Source organism: Lepidochelys kempii, chromosome 5 (assembly GCF_965140285.1).
Source record: "Lepidochelys kempii isolate rLepKem1 chromosome 5, rLepKem1.hap1, whole genome shotgun sequence".
Lineage (NCBI taxonomy): Eukaryota > Metazoa > Chordata > Testudines > Cheloniidae > Lepidochelys > Lepidochelys kempii.
In genome coordinates, this window is record NC_136384.1 from 30,258,230 (window position 1) to 30,272,725 (window position 14,496).

The 14,496-nt window shown below is 40.2% G+C and overlaps 1 protein-coding gene across 1 annotated transcript; it reads right to left on the reverse strand.

Annotated features, from left to right (window-relative positions):
• Positions 1-84: 84 nt before the first annotated feature.
• SELENOP (selenoprotein P) lies at positions 85-12,908 on the reverse strand. The gene is made up of 5 exons (XM_073343862.1): positions 12,805-12,908; positions 11,066-11,281; positions 7,058-7,270; positions 5,706-5,823; positions 85-1,925 (listed from the first exon to the last, which is right to left on the reverse strand). The coding sequence occupies exons 2-5, from the start codon at positions 11,266-11,268 to the stop codon at positions 1,572-1,574; spliced, it is 888 nt and encodes a 295-aa protein (XP_073199963.1). The 5' UTR covers positions 11,269-11,281; positions 12,805-12,908; the 3' UTR covers positions 85-1,571.
• Between the last annotated feature and the right edge of the window lie 1,588 nt (positions 12,909-14,496).

Sequence of the window (14,496 nt, forward strand, 5' to 3'; positions counted from 1 at the left end):
ATACAACTGAAAAATACATTATAAATGCAATAGCACAAGCTATGCACTTGGAAAGTGAAAACAAAATATAAGGCAACTCTGGAATGCCATCTATTTTTTTATTGAAAACTCCCTTATCAAATATACCATACATCTATATTCTCTTTATATTCAGTACTGCTTTCTTGCTTATTAGCATTCACCATAAAAGGATTCAGGTTTTGTAGGAGACACAGTTTCCCTATTAAACCATCATTAACTATGGCATGTACTTTCAAAGCATTCACCTCTATTCTCTTTTCTTTCTTCCATGATCCTTCAAATTAAACACTACGTTGTTTTCAGTTCAGCTAAGATAGTCAAATTGTAAGAATAACTACACCAAGAGAGACATTATACAAGTTTCATTCGTAAGTTACATTAATAATCTATATATGGATAAATTTAACCCTGGCATAAATAGGTGCAATTCAGTGAGAGTTGTGTTTGCTTATACCAGGATTGAATTTGATTCATAACCTTGTTTCATGCCCTGATTCCACATCAAGATCTACTAACACTGCCCCCTGTGCCCATGCAGAATCCTATTGTCTTCAGTAGGGCTTCACAAAGGTACAGGAGTCCTTGCTAATGGATCCTGATACAGGATCTGGTCCTTAAACTATAAGACTATCAAAAAGTACAACAATTATTACTTTTGAACAATGCAATTTTTGTCATATAGTTTACAGCTGAAATTAAACATTGTTATGGCAAGTTGCTCTTGAATAAGCTTTTCGTGTGCATCAAAAACAATATGGTTGGATCACTTTCATAGCTCCTTTTTTAATTGAGAAAAAAATTAACTTTTTAATATTTCGTGTTCTTCAGAAATAAGTAGTAAAACATTATTAGAATGTCTTTTCTGGCTTTCTTCTATTCTTGGTTGCTAAATATCAAACAGAAGCCCCTAGGTTATAGTTTATGCTTCTGTCCTCATTAATGCAAGCAGAATATTAGGAGAGAAACGAGAAAGACAAATTAACCAAATACTGTAGACACTCTTCAACTAGCACTGAAAAAACAAACTATGGCTTAGGTAATTTTACTTTTTAAAAAACCCAGAAAAATAACCCTCTACTAATGGTATTGTAACACACATCAAATTGTTTTCAGTGTTATATTTTAACTTCTGTGCGCTTTTCCATTTCCTGTCTAGGGTATTAATCTGATACGTTTGAAGTTTGTTATTACAAGTTGTATTACAATTAAATGCATTAAAATTGAAGGGATCTTTCCTGATGTTAAAATGTTTAGTTTGCTTTTCATGCTCAGTTTCCTGTCTTTCCGTCTCACTGTCAGGTGTCAGATGTTTCATGCTCACTTGCTGCTGGTGAACGTCAAGCAGCTGTGGGCAGACGTCACTGTCAAGATTCAGTGATGTTCTCTGCTAACAGCTGGCCATGTCACCTGCAGGAAGATGGGAGTTCTTCCTGACAGTGTCAGGTGGCTGCATTTTCTGATTCTTCAAACAACAGGTGTCGGCAGTGTCAACATCAGCTACTAGAAATTGACTGTGACACTTTCTGCCAGTTACAGGTTAACTGATTGTTTCAGCTGGCAGTTCCTTTTTTTCAAGGCCTCTTAATTTGTGTAGGAACCTTCCCCACTTCTCTTTGTGGGGCAGTTTCTACATTTGGTTGATTACCTTTCTGACCCTGTCTATTATGACCCACAACCCTATTATAACGTTGACTGCTCTGGTGGGAATGATGTCTTGGAGCTTGACCAGCATCCTGTTGAGTCTGATCTTCTGAAAGCTGGTCCCCTTCCTGGTGGTGGTGTCCATGATGTCTATGTTGACTGTGGTGGTGTGAATGGTTGTTGTGTGGCTTCAGTGCTTCTTCAGTTGTCTTTTTGTCTGCTGTCTGAGATATGTTTTTGCATATATCTTCAACGACTGGTGTCTGGAAAATATACGTTCATACAATAAAAATGCACTCATCTGAAGTAAACAGGGTTAGTTTTAAAATCTCAATTAACTGATGTCATTATTACAGTAACTGAAAACAAAGGCTTAATCAAATCAACATAAAATATTGTCATTGCTTAGGTATTTTTGTTCAAGTTATCCTTTTTAAATATGTTTTTGAAAGCCATGACTGTAACATGAACAAATTAAAGGCTAGATTTTGATGCAGTAGGGCAACGTGCATTGCAGATCCCAGCACTCACGGGAGTGCTGGAACTATGCAAAAGATGCTCTCACCAGAAGTAAGTTGGCCTGGGGAAGGAGAAGCAGGTCAGCTGGCTGGGGGAATTTTTCAGCATCTCAAAGGGTATCATCAATTGCTGCTCCCCATTGCAGAAGGGAAGCTGGGGAGGAATTGTGCCTCTGAGGGCTTTCTCTGAGGCACAGTGTCTCCCTACGTTCCCCAGGTGCATTATGCGTATACTCTGCCACTTACTTCAGGCTGTGTCTTAATGGCACAATTTAGCCCTAAATAACTATGCCAGCAGAGCAACTATGTACACTAGGCCACATGGCTAAAGTTGTATTTAGATTTCCAGCTAAGCTAAAGAGAAACTCCTTTATTTGTAACCTGCAAAATATTATTTCAGAAATTTGTGAAGGACATGAGGTTTAAGAAAGAAAATCACTTCAGTTATCAAGCTGCTTTGTGCTACCAGGTGCATATTCACATGAAACAGAGTAATTCAGATGTTTAAAAAAATGAAGCTGAGGAAACTGAATGCCTCAACTGACTAGTAACAGAATATGAAAACGCTCTCTTTTTCACAAGGTCATTGATTTCAATCCAGCCCATTTTAGTAATGACTTAATGTCATACTGTTTCAGTGGATTATTAGCAAGACAAAGTGGGTAAGGTAGTATCTGGTACTGGACCAAAGTAGGTTGGTGAAAGAGACAAGCTTTTGAGCTACACAGAGCTCTTCTTCAGGTCTGGGAAAGGTTCACTGGGGGCACATCTACAGTGCAGAGTAAGCCCAGGGTGAGCAGAACTTGAGTAAGCAGCCCTGGGTTTGTTAACATAGGGTTTGAGTATCTACACTCGTTTGTATCCCCAGGTTAGGAATTGTTGAGCCCTGGGTCCCAACCTGGGGCTCCTGCATTTATACTGCATGATGTGGGCCCAAGTCCAACCACCCATATCCCAGACTTCCTAGTGCCCTCCCAAAATGTGGTTGCTCTAACCCTTTGTTCATGGTGCAGTCTCGCAAAACTTGATGGTCCACCAAACTTGTCTTTGTCTGTTGACAAAGAAAGTTGGCCTGGGGGTTGTGGAATACTTTTGGCAGACTCCCAGAGCACTAGTTCAGTGGGACTGAAAAGCAACAGTGCTTGAACCCTGGATCCTGGCTTGATTCAAGCTTGAACCATTCACCCCCTGGAGCCAAGCCCTGGATTAGCAAGAGTTGTGTGTAGATGGAACCAGGGTTAAGCTTGAGCCTGAGTTTGAATCCTGGGCTTACTGTGCAGTGTAGACATACCCAGAGTGTCACAGCTAAACACAAAGTGGAATAGATTGTTTTGCATAAGTAGTTAACACATATTGTATCAGACCATTCAATGTGAAGTGGCCTGTTAACACTTTTGCAGTAATCAGACACAAAAATGAGGGTTAGTGGGTAACAGATTGTTATAATAAGCCATAAATCCAGTATCTTTATTAAGACCATGATTTTTGGTGTCTAGCAAAGTTATAAATTTAAGCACCTAGGTTCATGTTTTGAAGATGTTGTGCAGGTTTCCTTTGAGGACAAGGACAGAGAGATCTGATATGGAGTGATCACTTTGTGAAAAGTGCTTCCCCATTGGTGATATGGTATTTTTTGTCTTTTATTATTTTTCTTGTCTCTCTAATATCCTGGCACCAACATGGCTATAACTACACTGCAAACATCAATGGATTATGTGAAACTTTATGGAATGCTTGTAGGATGCTGCATGTATTAATCCTACTTATAATAATTGTATTCCATGTTATAAGGTAATGTTTAAATGCTTTCTCTGTAATTATACATATGTTTAAGACACTAAATTTCCCACAGTCGGGGAGAAGAATTACCAAGTGTGAAACATTAGTTTACCCCAAGAGGTGTTATCTCCGTCAGGAAGGATTATTGAATCCAAATGGGCTATTGGGGGAACAAAGACTTTGTCAATTGCTCCCCCCCAAGAAGAGGTTATATGCAAGAGTGCTCATCTCATCAGCTTGGATTCTGGGGTGAAGGGGAGAAGGAAGGGTGTGACAAGGAGAAACTGGATCTTTTAGACTCTGGACTCTCAGTGGAAACATTCTTAAACATAAGGGAGAGATCCCCAAGTTGCTTGGCTTGGGTTAGCCCCAAAGGACATAAAAGTTTACTTATTTATAGAAGCTTCTATTACCTTTTGAACTTAATATTGTACCTCATTTGTGTGTGTATGTTCATCTGCTTTAATCTTCTATGTAAGAGAGTTATTTCTTTTCTTAGTTAATACATCGTTAGTTAGTTTATTAGAGGATTGGCTTCAGGTGTTGTCCTGTGTCCCTGTACAGTGTGGCCAGGGATTGCTTGAGTACAAACCCGCCCGGACTCCCTGAGTATATACTCAGGCGGCTAGCCCAAGCTGCTGCCCAGGCTACCCTTGGCTCCACTGCTATTTTTAGCATGCTAGCTTGAGCAAAACTAGTTTATTTCTGTCTGCCTGAGCTGGGAAGTATTCTCCCAGCTGCGGTGTAGGCATACCTTCAGGGCTCATAAAGTGGACTAGTGAAAAGCAGTAAGATAAGAAAACAAAAGCAGCAAGGGATTTTTGTGGTCAGCACTAGTAAATGCAGTAAGCAGTCTAACGTATTGTAAACTGCTAAATGCTTCCTGTTAGTTAATTTTCCCAATTTTGTGAATTTTTCAAATCCACTATAATTAACTGGTGGCAGTTATTTCACTCTGATACGGCCCAATTGCACAGCCCATTGGTTGGCTTCATATTCCCCAGATGAGAAGAATAGGCACTTGCCCTTCTGCTGCCTATCAACTAGCAGCACGAGCAGTGGTTGTATTATGCATATCAGCAAATCACTAAGGTTAATGGGTAATATCCTGGCCTCATTAAAGTCAATGACTTCACCGAGACCAGGATTTCACCCAGTATGTACAAATTACACATCCAACCTAATTGCCATTGACTTCAATAAAGCTAGGTTTTCACCCATACAATTCAACAGTAAAACTATCATTGGCTTCAGCAGGACCAAGATCAGGCCCAAAGGCAAATTCAGAAGTGCTCAAAATAAGTCAAATGTGACATTTTATAGTTTACAGAGGTATTAATGATCATTTCAAAAGTTAGGAAGTATCTAGAGAATGAGTCACATTAATTAGAAAGACAAGAGAATCTCAGAACTCTGTTGGTTTTCTGTTTTGCTGATTATACACACAACTAAGTAAACAGAATTGGCAGCCAAGCCAGGATTTAGATTTCTCAAAATGATTCACATTTTTACACAAGGGCAGCAATTTAGCCCTTATATTTCAATCTTTTCTGAGCTCAAGTTGATCCATTTTGAAAAATGTGTAACAAATTACTTAATAATTGAGGAGCCATAAAATGGCCAGGTTGGTGAACAATGGCTTTTGGGATTAATCAGGTAGAAACAGTTCCTTTAAACATCAGTCAATCTCACTTCCCCTCCCAATATATTTATATATATAAAAAAAGAATAAAATTAGGAAAATACCATATAAGAGCAGTTTCCACACTTGTATTCACAGTATGCAGTCTTAATAGATGCTTCCACATATGGGAGAGTCAGGAAGCTATAAGGCAGACCAAGATGATACACCAGACGGCCACACCTAAGAAGAGAATGAGATTTACAGTTATACAAAAAACCCAGAAAATATCTATTACTATTATTCTTTGTGTTAGTGTACTGCCCAGGAGCCCTAGTCACGGACCAGGACCCCACTGTGCTGTACAAGCATAGAACAGAAAGATGCTCCCTGTCCCCAAATGTTTACAATCTAAATATCTATAATGTGCAGTTTCAACATATTGCAAACGTAAACTTAATTCTGTAAAAATAGAACTCTTCCTTACACCCAGCTCTGCCTGAATAAAGACTATGGGCCATATCCTAGGAATGCTGTTTACAACAAGACAAAAGCAGTTGTCAATCTGATACATGGGGGTGGCGAAGCAACAGCAACCGAAACACCATGCACACGTTTCTCTCCAGGAAAAAGATCATTGCACAAAAAGATCATTGCACAACTTCCCAGAGGGAGGGATTGTGGACAAGCTACGGGTGTAGTTGGTGCATCCATGCATTGCACTGGGTGAAAACTCCATATGTAGATAGGAGCTGTGAGCTACACCTGCTTCTTGTTTCCATGCTGCATGAAATGGCACAGACAGGGTACTCAGATGGGGCTGAGGTTTAGTTCATCAAACCTAGGATGTTTTCACATGAGGAAAATATGTTTATTTGGACTTTGCTCTATGCTCCAGGATTTGGCTGTAGATAAGGACATTGACCTTCGATACTGTTAACTCATCTACATAGTTATTTCTTTTTTAAAAAATCCTATTTAAGCAACACAAATATTTTCTTTCTACTCAGTAAACCCACAAATGTCTAAATGGATTTACCCCTCCTTTTCTCACACAAACAGCCTTTTAGGCTCAGATTAAATATGCTAAATAAATTTTCTGTGTAAATCAGACTCAGAATCAGATGTCCTAGTGTTGTGTAAATATAAAAAATGAGCAAGTGTGATTGGAATCCTCGACCAAATTCTGCTCTGTTACTCTGATCTAAATCCAGAGTAACTGCACTGAAAAGAATGAAGCTATTCCAGATTTACACTGATTTAAATAACAGCAAAATTTGGTCCATATTAGTTCTTCTCTGGCTGTAAAAGGTGAAAAAGACTTTGCTTAATGGCATTTAGAAAAGCAGAATATGATGCACTTGTTATGAGATAAAGGGCTTTTGGCAAGCAAATGAGAAAATATTCTGTTGGGTTACAAAATACAACACTGTAAATTAATATAAATCATTTCCTAATTTCTCCTTTATATACAGACCTGTCATAGATAAGAAAATCATCTTTGTTTCCATTTAAGGTAGTCCAGACATCAGTTTGATTCTCATCCTGCTGGTATACAGTAATATTCTCCGATACCTTCTCCTTCAGTGTGTGAATTTTCAGTTGGGAATGGATTCCTTGATGATTAACCACCAAGTATGAGATATTGACCAATCCTTCATTCTCTAACTTTACTCTCAGGTCTTCCAATCTGATGGAGATTTTAAAAGAAAAAGACCATTAATCAGGCAAGAATCAACTTTATTTCTTGATAAATAAAGTATGTTTTTTAAATGGACATTTGCTTTTATGGATCAATGATTTGCCTTGATCTATCTGAGAGCTAATAATTCCAATTCTTCCATTGCAATCATTGATTTCAAGCAGGGTCATTAAAATCAATGGGAGCGTTGACATTGTCATCAATGTCCTTTGTATTATGCCCAGGATTGGATCCTATAAGAGTACACAGTGTAGCTAAAAAATACAGTATCCTATCCTTTAATATATTTTACATACATAGGTAAAGCAGATTCATTCATTTAATTGATCTTTCCATTTCAATTCCTTTGTTTCTTTTACTGATATAGATTTAGATATTTAATCTAACGGGTGTATTTGAGTGATAATTGATTAATGACCAAATACTGGTGTGACATCTGAGTGCATGTACAGTCCAAACACAGCAGAAACAGTGCCTCACTATAGATGATCAAGAAGGGGTACTTACAACGAAGGGCTGCTAACTCTCCCACTCTTTTGGATGATATAACAGCTACTCAATAAGTCAGAAAAAGGATATGATAGCCATTGGAATAAAAGGGGGAAATAAAACTTATGCAGTATGAGGTTGTGTTACTAATGATCTTCTTCAAGAATTACAGGATAAGCAAATTCGGTTCCCTAAAATTGGCAATGCAAGAGTTCCGACTTTGATACATAGCAACAGCGTGGTCATACTTTCATACCCTACTGAAGTGTTCTTTAAATGCATTTGCTCTGTAAACTGAATGAATGTATTATTAACTACCATACAGTGAAAATTCTTCATTACCCAGAACTTGAAATCCTCTGGTCCATTATAAAATTTGGTTTTCTAGGGTCAGAGTCTACTCCATTGACGTTAGTGGCACAACTCCCATTGTCTTAAACTGGGCCAGAATCCCATCCCTAGTTTTTCAAATCCAATTACTGAAAAACTCATAAAGACCATTGTAATATTAGCCCAGTGCAACCTCTAGAAGGGGTTTAAAAGAGTCAGGCTGTGAAAGCAGCTCTGTCCGTTTTCAACTCAAAGTGATTTCATAGCTGCAACAGGAATCCAAGTTCTGAGCAGGGGGGAGCAACTGCTGCTTGATTCCATCCAAAAGAATTGTCTGACTCTTGCTGCTGTTGATTTTTTTGTATTCTGGTAGGGTCCACAGGCTCCACCCCATTGTGCTAGGTACTGTATGAACATGTAAAAAGACAGTCTCTGGAATCCTTGGCCTATCTCCTTACTCACAAGTTGACCCTTACTCACATGGGGAAAAATACATTAAAAATACCAGCTTTCATGTGTCTTTTTCCATTAGAATTTGAATAAAGATTATTTATCTTGAATAAAGAATATCCATCCTACTTATGCTTTTACGGACAGTAATTCCTCACTTAAAGTCATCCTGGTTAACGTTGTTTTGTTGTTACATTGCTGATCAATTAGGGAACATGCTCGTTTAAAGTTGTGCAATGCTCCCTTCTAACATTGATGGGCAGCCGCCTGCTTTGTCCACTGCTTGCAGGAAGAGCAGCCCATTGGAGCTAGCTGGTGGGATCTTGGAACCAGGGTGGACCGGCAGCCCCCCATCAGCTCCCTGCTCCCCTAAGTTCCCTGTGCAGCAGCCACCTGGCAAGCTATCAATTACCGGCAGTTCAGCTGTCCCTCCCCCCACTGCCATGTGCTGTTCCTGCCCTCCGCCTTGGAGCTGCTCCCAGGAGCCTCCTGCTTGCTGTGCGGGGGGCCTAATGTCAGGGTGTCCCCCTCCCCGCTGCTCCTGCACCCCATTTATGCCATCTCCATGGGGGTGGGAACGACACAACAGGGCTCAGGACGGAGGGAGCTCCCTGGGAGCAGCTGCTGTCTCAACTTGCTGACCTACTTAAAAAGGCAGTGCACTTAGAGTGGAGTCAGCCTACTTAAAGGGGCAATGCGCTGTGTGTCTCTGTCTGCCATGCTGTCTCCCCTCCCTCAATTCATGCTGCCGTGTAGAGTGTGAGGCTACATTAACAGCAATGGGTTAACCCTTGAGAGCTCAGCCAAAAGTTAGTTCATCATTTAGCAGTAAGGCATTCCCTGGGAAATATCCCACCCTCTTCCACCCTCTGACTTCACCACCTCAACCAAGCTTCACAATCATCATCACTGGGTACAGTATTAAACTGTTTGTTTGTTTAAAACTTATAGTGTGTGTGTATGCCTTGTGAAAAAAATTTTCCTGGAACCTAACCTCCCCATTTATATGAATTCTTATGGGGAAATTGGATTCACTTAACATCATTTCACTTAAAGTTGCATTTTTCAGGAACATAACTACAACGTTAAGCGAGGAGTAACTGTACAGCTTACCTCTGCTGATCACAAAAAAGAAAGTGAAACATATAAAGATCTCTCTATTTCAAGTAGTCTTTTACATATGTGAGAAATATGATTTTACTCAGCTTCAATAGCTCTGCCAAATTACTAACTAAAGAGTCAGAGATAGTGGCAGTTTGAAAGAACTAGCGAATCTCAGGTCATCCCTTTATTTTTTCTTTTATCAACTCAAGAAAACATTCTGTATTTCAACCAGCTGTTTACAATGAAATTCAGCACTGCCTGTGTTCGACCCTGATTTCTAGCAATGAAAGACCTGACCACAGGTGTAAATGATGACTATGCAAGGAGCAAGGCACTGGAGAATGAAGCCCACTGATGATCGCCTTAACACAGACGGAAGGGTATGCTCATAAATGGATGAATCTGAGCATGCATTGCAAATGAAATGGAGACCCTTGAATGTTAGGGCCAGGATTTGCAAAGGAGCCTGAAGGCATAAGCAGCTTTGAAAACCACATCCCACAAGACTCACCTTTAGCTTCATTCTGATTTCAGATGGATCTTTCTCTTAGGGACTGGTTTTGCAGTGAGAATAGGATCAAGCTCTTAAAAAGTAGCGAGTCTGGCTTACAGCTTCCGAATGTATTGCCATTTTCTTTTGTATTAGTTTGTTTACCATTACTGATCTAGGGACTACTCTTGGTAATGAGTAATGCTTGGAAAACTCTGTAGGATCAGGCCCTAAATCACATCTCAGTGCAGTAGGTCTCAAACTTTTGTATTGGTGACCCCTTTCACACAGCAAGCCTATGCGTGTGACCCCCCTAATATATTAAAAACACTTTTTTTATATTTAACACCATTATAAATGCTGGAGGCAAAGCGGGTTTGGGATAGAAGCTGACAACTTGTGACACTGCACACACCCCCCGGTAATAACCTCGCAACCCCCCCCCAAGGGATCACCACCCCCAATTTGAGAAGCCCTGTCTTAGTGGGAGTATAGCTCTGGAGGAACAGTTTCTGCTGGATTTGCTAGGGTTCATTTGCATTTGTGTGGCCTAAGATCTTAAAGGTCTATTTTGGTTTTGGTTTTATTAATGAAGAGTTGGTTGTTGTTTATATTTATATGGTGGTAATTGGAAGATGGCAAGACTTTTAAATGGTTGCTTCATCTACCAATGAATACTGAGGCAGTGATTTAAGAATCTGAGTCACAGGGACGGATTTGTCCATCTAGGAACTCAGTCAATGGAGCTGCACCTGTCACGGGTCCTGTTTGATACACAAGCAGGTGAGGAAGCCATAAATAAGTGACCATATCGATCTATAATATAAAAGCTTTGCATACATGTTGTAATTAAATAGCTGAGTTTTAAAAACTGCTCTGTCCCATTTTCAGATGTACATGGAAGAGACAAATGTCCTTACCTGGAAGCCTGCAGCAGGCACAAATATCAGCTGGCTTGGAGGAGCGCTATCACTGTGACTGAGCCCCTAGAATTCTGCATTGGACTGAGCTCCTGGATTTGCCATTCTGGTGGTTCTTTACAATGGGCTCTTGAACCCTGGCTCTCTGTCCCTCCTCCTGGGAGGAGACAGAGAACCAGGGCCAGACCCAGCCCTCCCCACATGGCTGGGCTTCAGCTGCAAATGAGAGAAAACAAAGGAAATGAGATACATGCACAGAGCAGTTCCAGTTGCTGAAATTCTCATAACAAAACCAGCAGGCCGTTAACTCTCTGGGGCTTGCACAGAAAGTAAGCTCAGAATTTGGCCCACTATGTTTATTGCTATTGGCAATATTCCTTTGATTCCATGGAAAGCACTAATGGATAACCTTGATATTTTCTTAATTGAAAACAGGACAATCTAAGTATTCCAACCAGTTGGGTGACCCTTTATATTAACTAAACAAATTGAGTTGTTCCCTACTCCTATTTCTTCTTCTTATCAAACTGCAATTTTAATGACTACAGAACTGACTCCAATTCTGCTGCTTTTGACTTATTTGTGCATTGACGTCAATGGTGCTATGCCAGTTTACACCAGGTAGCGATCTGGATCATTGGTCCAAATCAATCTGGGGTGCAATTCCATTGACTTCAAAGTAGTTGCCCCAGGGGTATATGTTGGCTCATAGCAACTACTATACAAACTGGGAGCAGAATAAAAGAGTCCAGAATTTTTAGAAGATTTTTTTTTTCAAATTTGGACCTTAGCCAGAAAAAGCTCTAAAGAAGGCAGACACCAGAGACAACTGAGTAACAAAGAAAAGGAAATGAAAAATCCAAAATTTCAGGATTCCCTAAATCTCACAAAACCTCTTGCATGCACCCAGGGCATCTTATATTTGTGATCATCATAAAACATAGAAATATTGTAAAACCTCTTTTTCTCCCAATGATACATTAACATAACACCCTTTGGCTTTTTGTGTTTAGAAACCATGCATTATCTAGGAAAGAAACTGAAAAACTACTCTTTTCCCCCTCACAAGCTGCAAGATTGTATTGCATATCCCACAGCCACATTCACAACAGAATCTGATCAGACGCACCGTTGTGCTCTGTGATGTAATAACATACATAATACATGAAACTCATATACATAATATACGTTTTCATCAACCCCAGAGCATTCCAATACAAGGAAAGTTTTGTATTACCGATCTCAGGCAGACAGACGAAATTGCTGCAAGCCAGCCTTATTGTCAGACTCCATATTTCCTGACTTTTCTTTCCTCCAATTCTGTAGAAGCAATCTGGTAAAATACTTTAGGGATGAAATTATGGAACCATTGACTTCAGTGGAGCCAGAATTTCATTCCAGGTCTCTGCACACACTTGGAGAACTGCATTCCGTTCATGTGATTCTCTTGCAGACATGTACAAAACTTCAAGACATGCCAGGATTGTTCCATGACTTTAGCATTCTGCAGTGTTGGCACACAATGCCCAACAACAGTTTGCCAAGCCCCACAGACAGGAAATAAGTTTCGTTCTGAATTACACTTTCTTCTATATTTCAATTTTTTTAAACAGCCATTTGAGTTAGTTTCAAATGGAATTTTCTAGCTCCCCAATCAATCTCTACAACCAAAGAAACAAAGGAACACTTTGCAGAACCAGAAATCAAGATGATATTTTATAGCAAAACAACACACTTACCCTGTTTTCCCCTTTGGTTGGCTGCTCTGCTTAATTCCGCTTTGCAGGAGTAAACAGCCTCAGCAGCTGCTGCTCTCTAGTATTTATACTTGCCTTGTTTATCTCACTTCTCCGATGTGGTTCAAAGTTCGGGGAACTCATTGGAAACGACCTTGCAAGCAAAGCAAAGCCAAGCCTTTTAGCTAAAGCAGCCAAATCCTTTCTTGATTAACTCACTGAAAGTAGCAATCATTTATCATTCAGCAGGGAGGTATTTTTATACAAACATGAATATCAGGTTATGAAGTTTGCCAGCCACCCCAGTGACATGGAGGCAGTGGTACAGTTGAAGAAGGGGAATGGGCTTGAAAGCCACATTCTTTACCTAACAGACTACAGAGGGAAAATATATATACACATTTGCTGAGCCAGCAAGTTTTTGCTCTCATATCCTTTAGCCCTTATTTGTCTTAGACTGTGGTGTACCCTGCCCTAGTATGTGTAGAAAGGTAACCTTCCTTGTGAACAACTGTTGTCAATTACTTCCATTTGCTTTTAAAATTGTGTTTGTGCATATAAACAACACTTTGTGTTGCTTTTATATTTACTCCTGTTGAAGGAGATGGGCCAGATCCTCAGCTGATAGAAATTGTTGTACATCCATTGAAGCCAGTGGACCTATACTGGTTTACAACAGTTTTCTGTTCTATATAGGTTCTTGTACTGCCCTTATCACTTTAGGATCTGAGCACCTTCTGGTAGTGCATTAAGTGGTGTGACTAACAACTGTCACATGTGGTTCTTTCTCTCTCTCATCTTCTCCCCAGGGCAACAGTTGTGTGCACCATTTTGTTTTGGTAGAGTATTGGGTTTGGTTTTTAAATATTTGCATTGTTCTGTGTCTAGGTTAGGGAAGGCAAGGTCAAAGAAATGTGCCTTGAACTTAGCATGGAAGGTGGCGAGGTTTGTGTTGGTCCTTAGTTCCTGGGGGAGTTCATTCCACAACCTCGGACCAGCCCCCAAGAAAGCTCTGTCTCCAACATAAATCAGCTTTACTCTTATGGTAGAAAGTTCCATTGTGCCAGAGGAGCAGCTTTATTGACCACGGTCTTTATCCCCGAGCTTTAGACTCTCTTAGATAGCTTGGGCCCAGGCCACTGAGCACTTCGAAAGTAAGGGCTGAAACCTTGAACTTGACTTGATATTGTCTGGGAAGCAAGGGGAGGAAGAGTCCGATGTGCTCCCAATAGCTTGTGTTGCTGAGTAGATGTTCTGCAGCATTCTGCAGGGAGCTGGCCCCACATACCTGTGATGATATCACTTGGTTGTTATTTCTAGAGACAGTGTATTCACTAAGCTGAATACTTCATCAAAGCTTCCTACCTGGCAGGGGTGTTGTGTGAGGTAATTAGTGTTTGTAAAGCCCTTTGAGGTTCTTGGATGAAAGACACTACAGAAGTTCAATAGTAGGGTTAATATTATGTGCACAGCTGGTCAGTCTGTTGGGTAAATCATAGAATCATAGAATATCAGGGTTGGAAGGGACCTCAGGAGGTCATCTAGTCCAACCCCCTGCTCAAATGAGCACAGCAGCTGCAGAAAGCAGTTCAAACTAGAACTGCTTAGAATCATAGAATCATAGAATATCAGGGTTGAAAGGGACCTCAGGAGGTCATCTAGTCCAACCCCCTGCTCAAAGCAGGACCAAGCCCC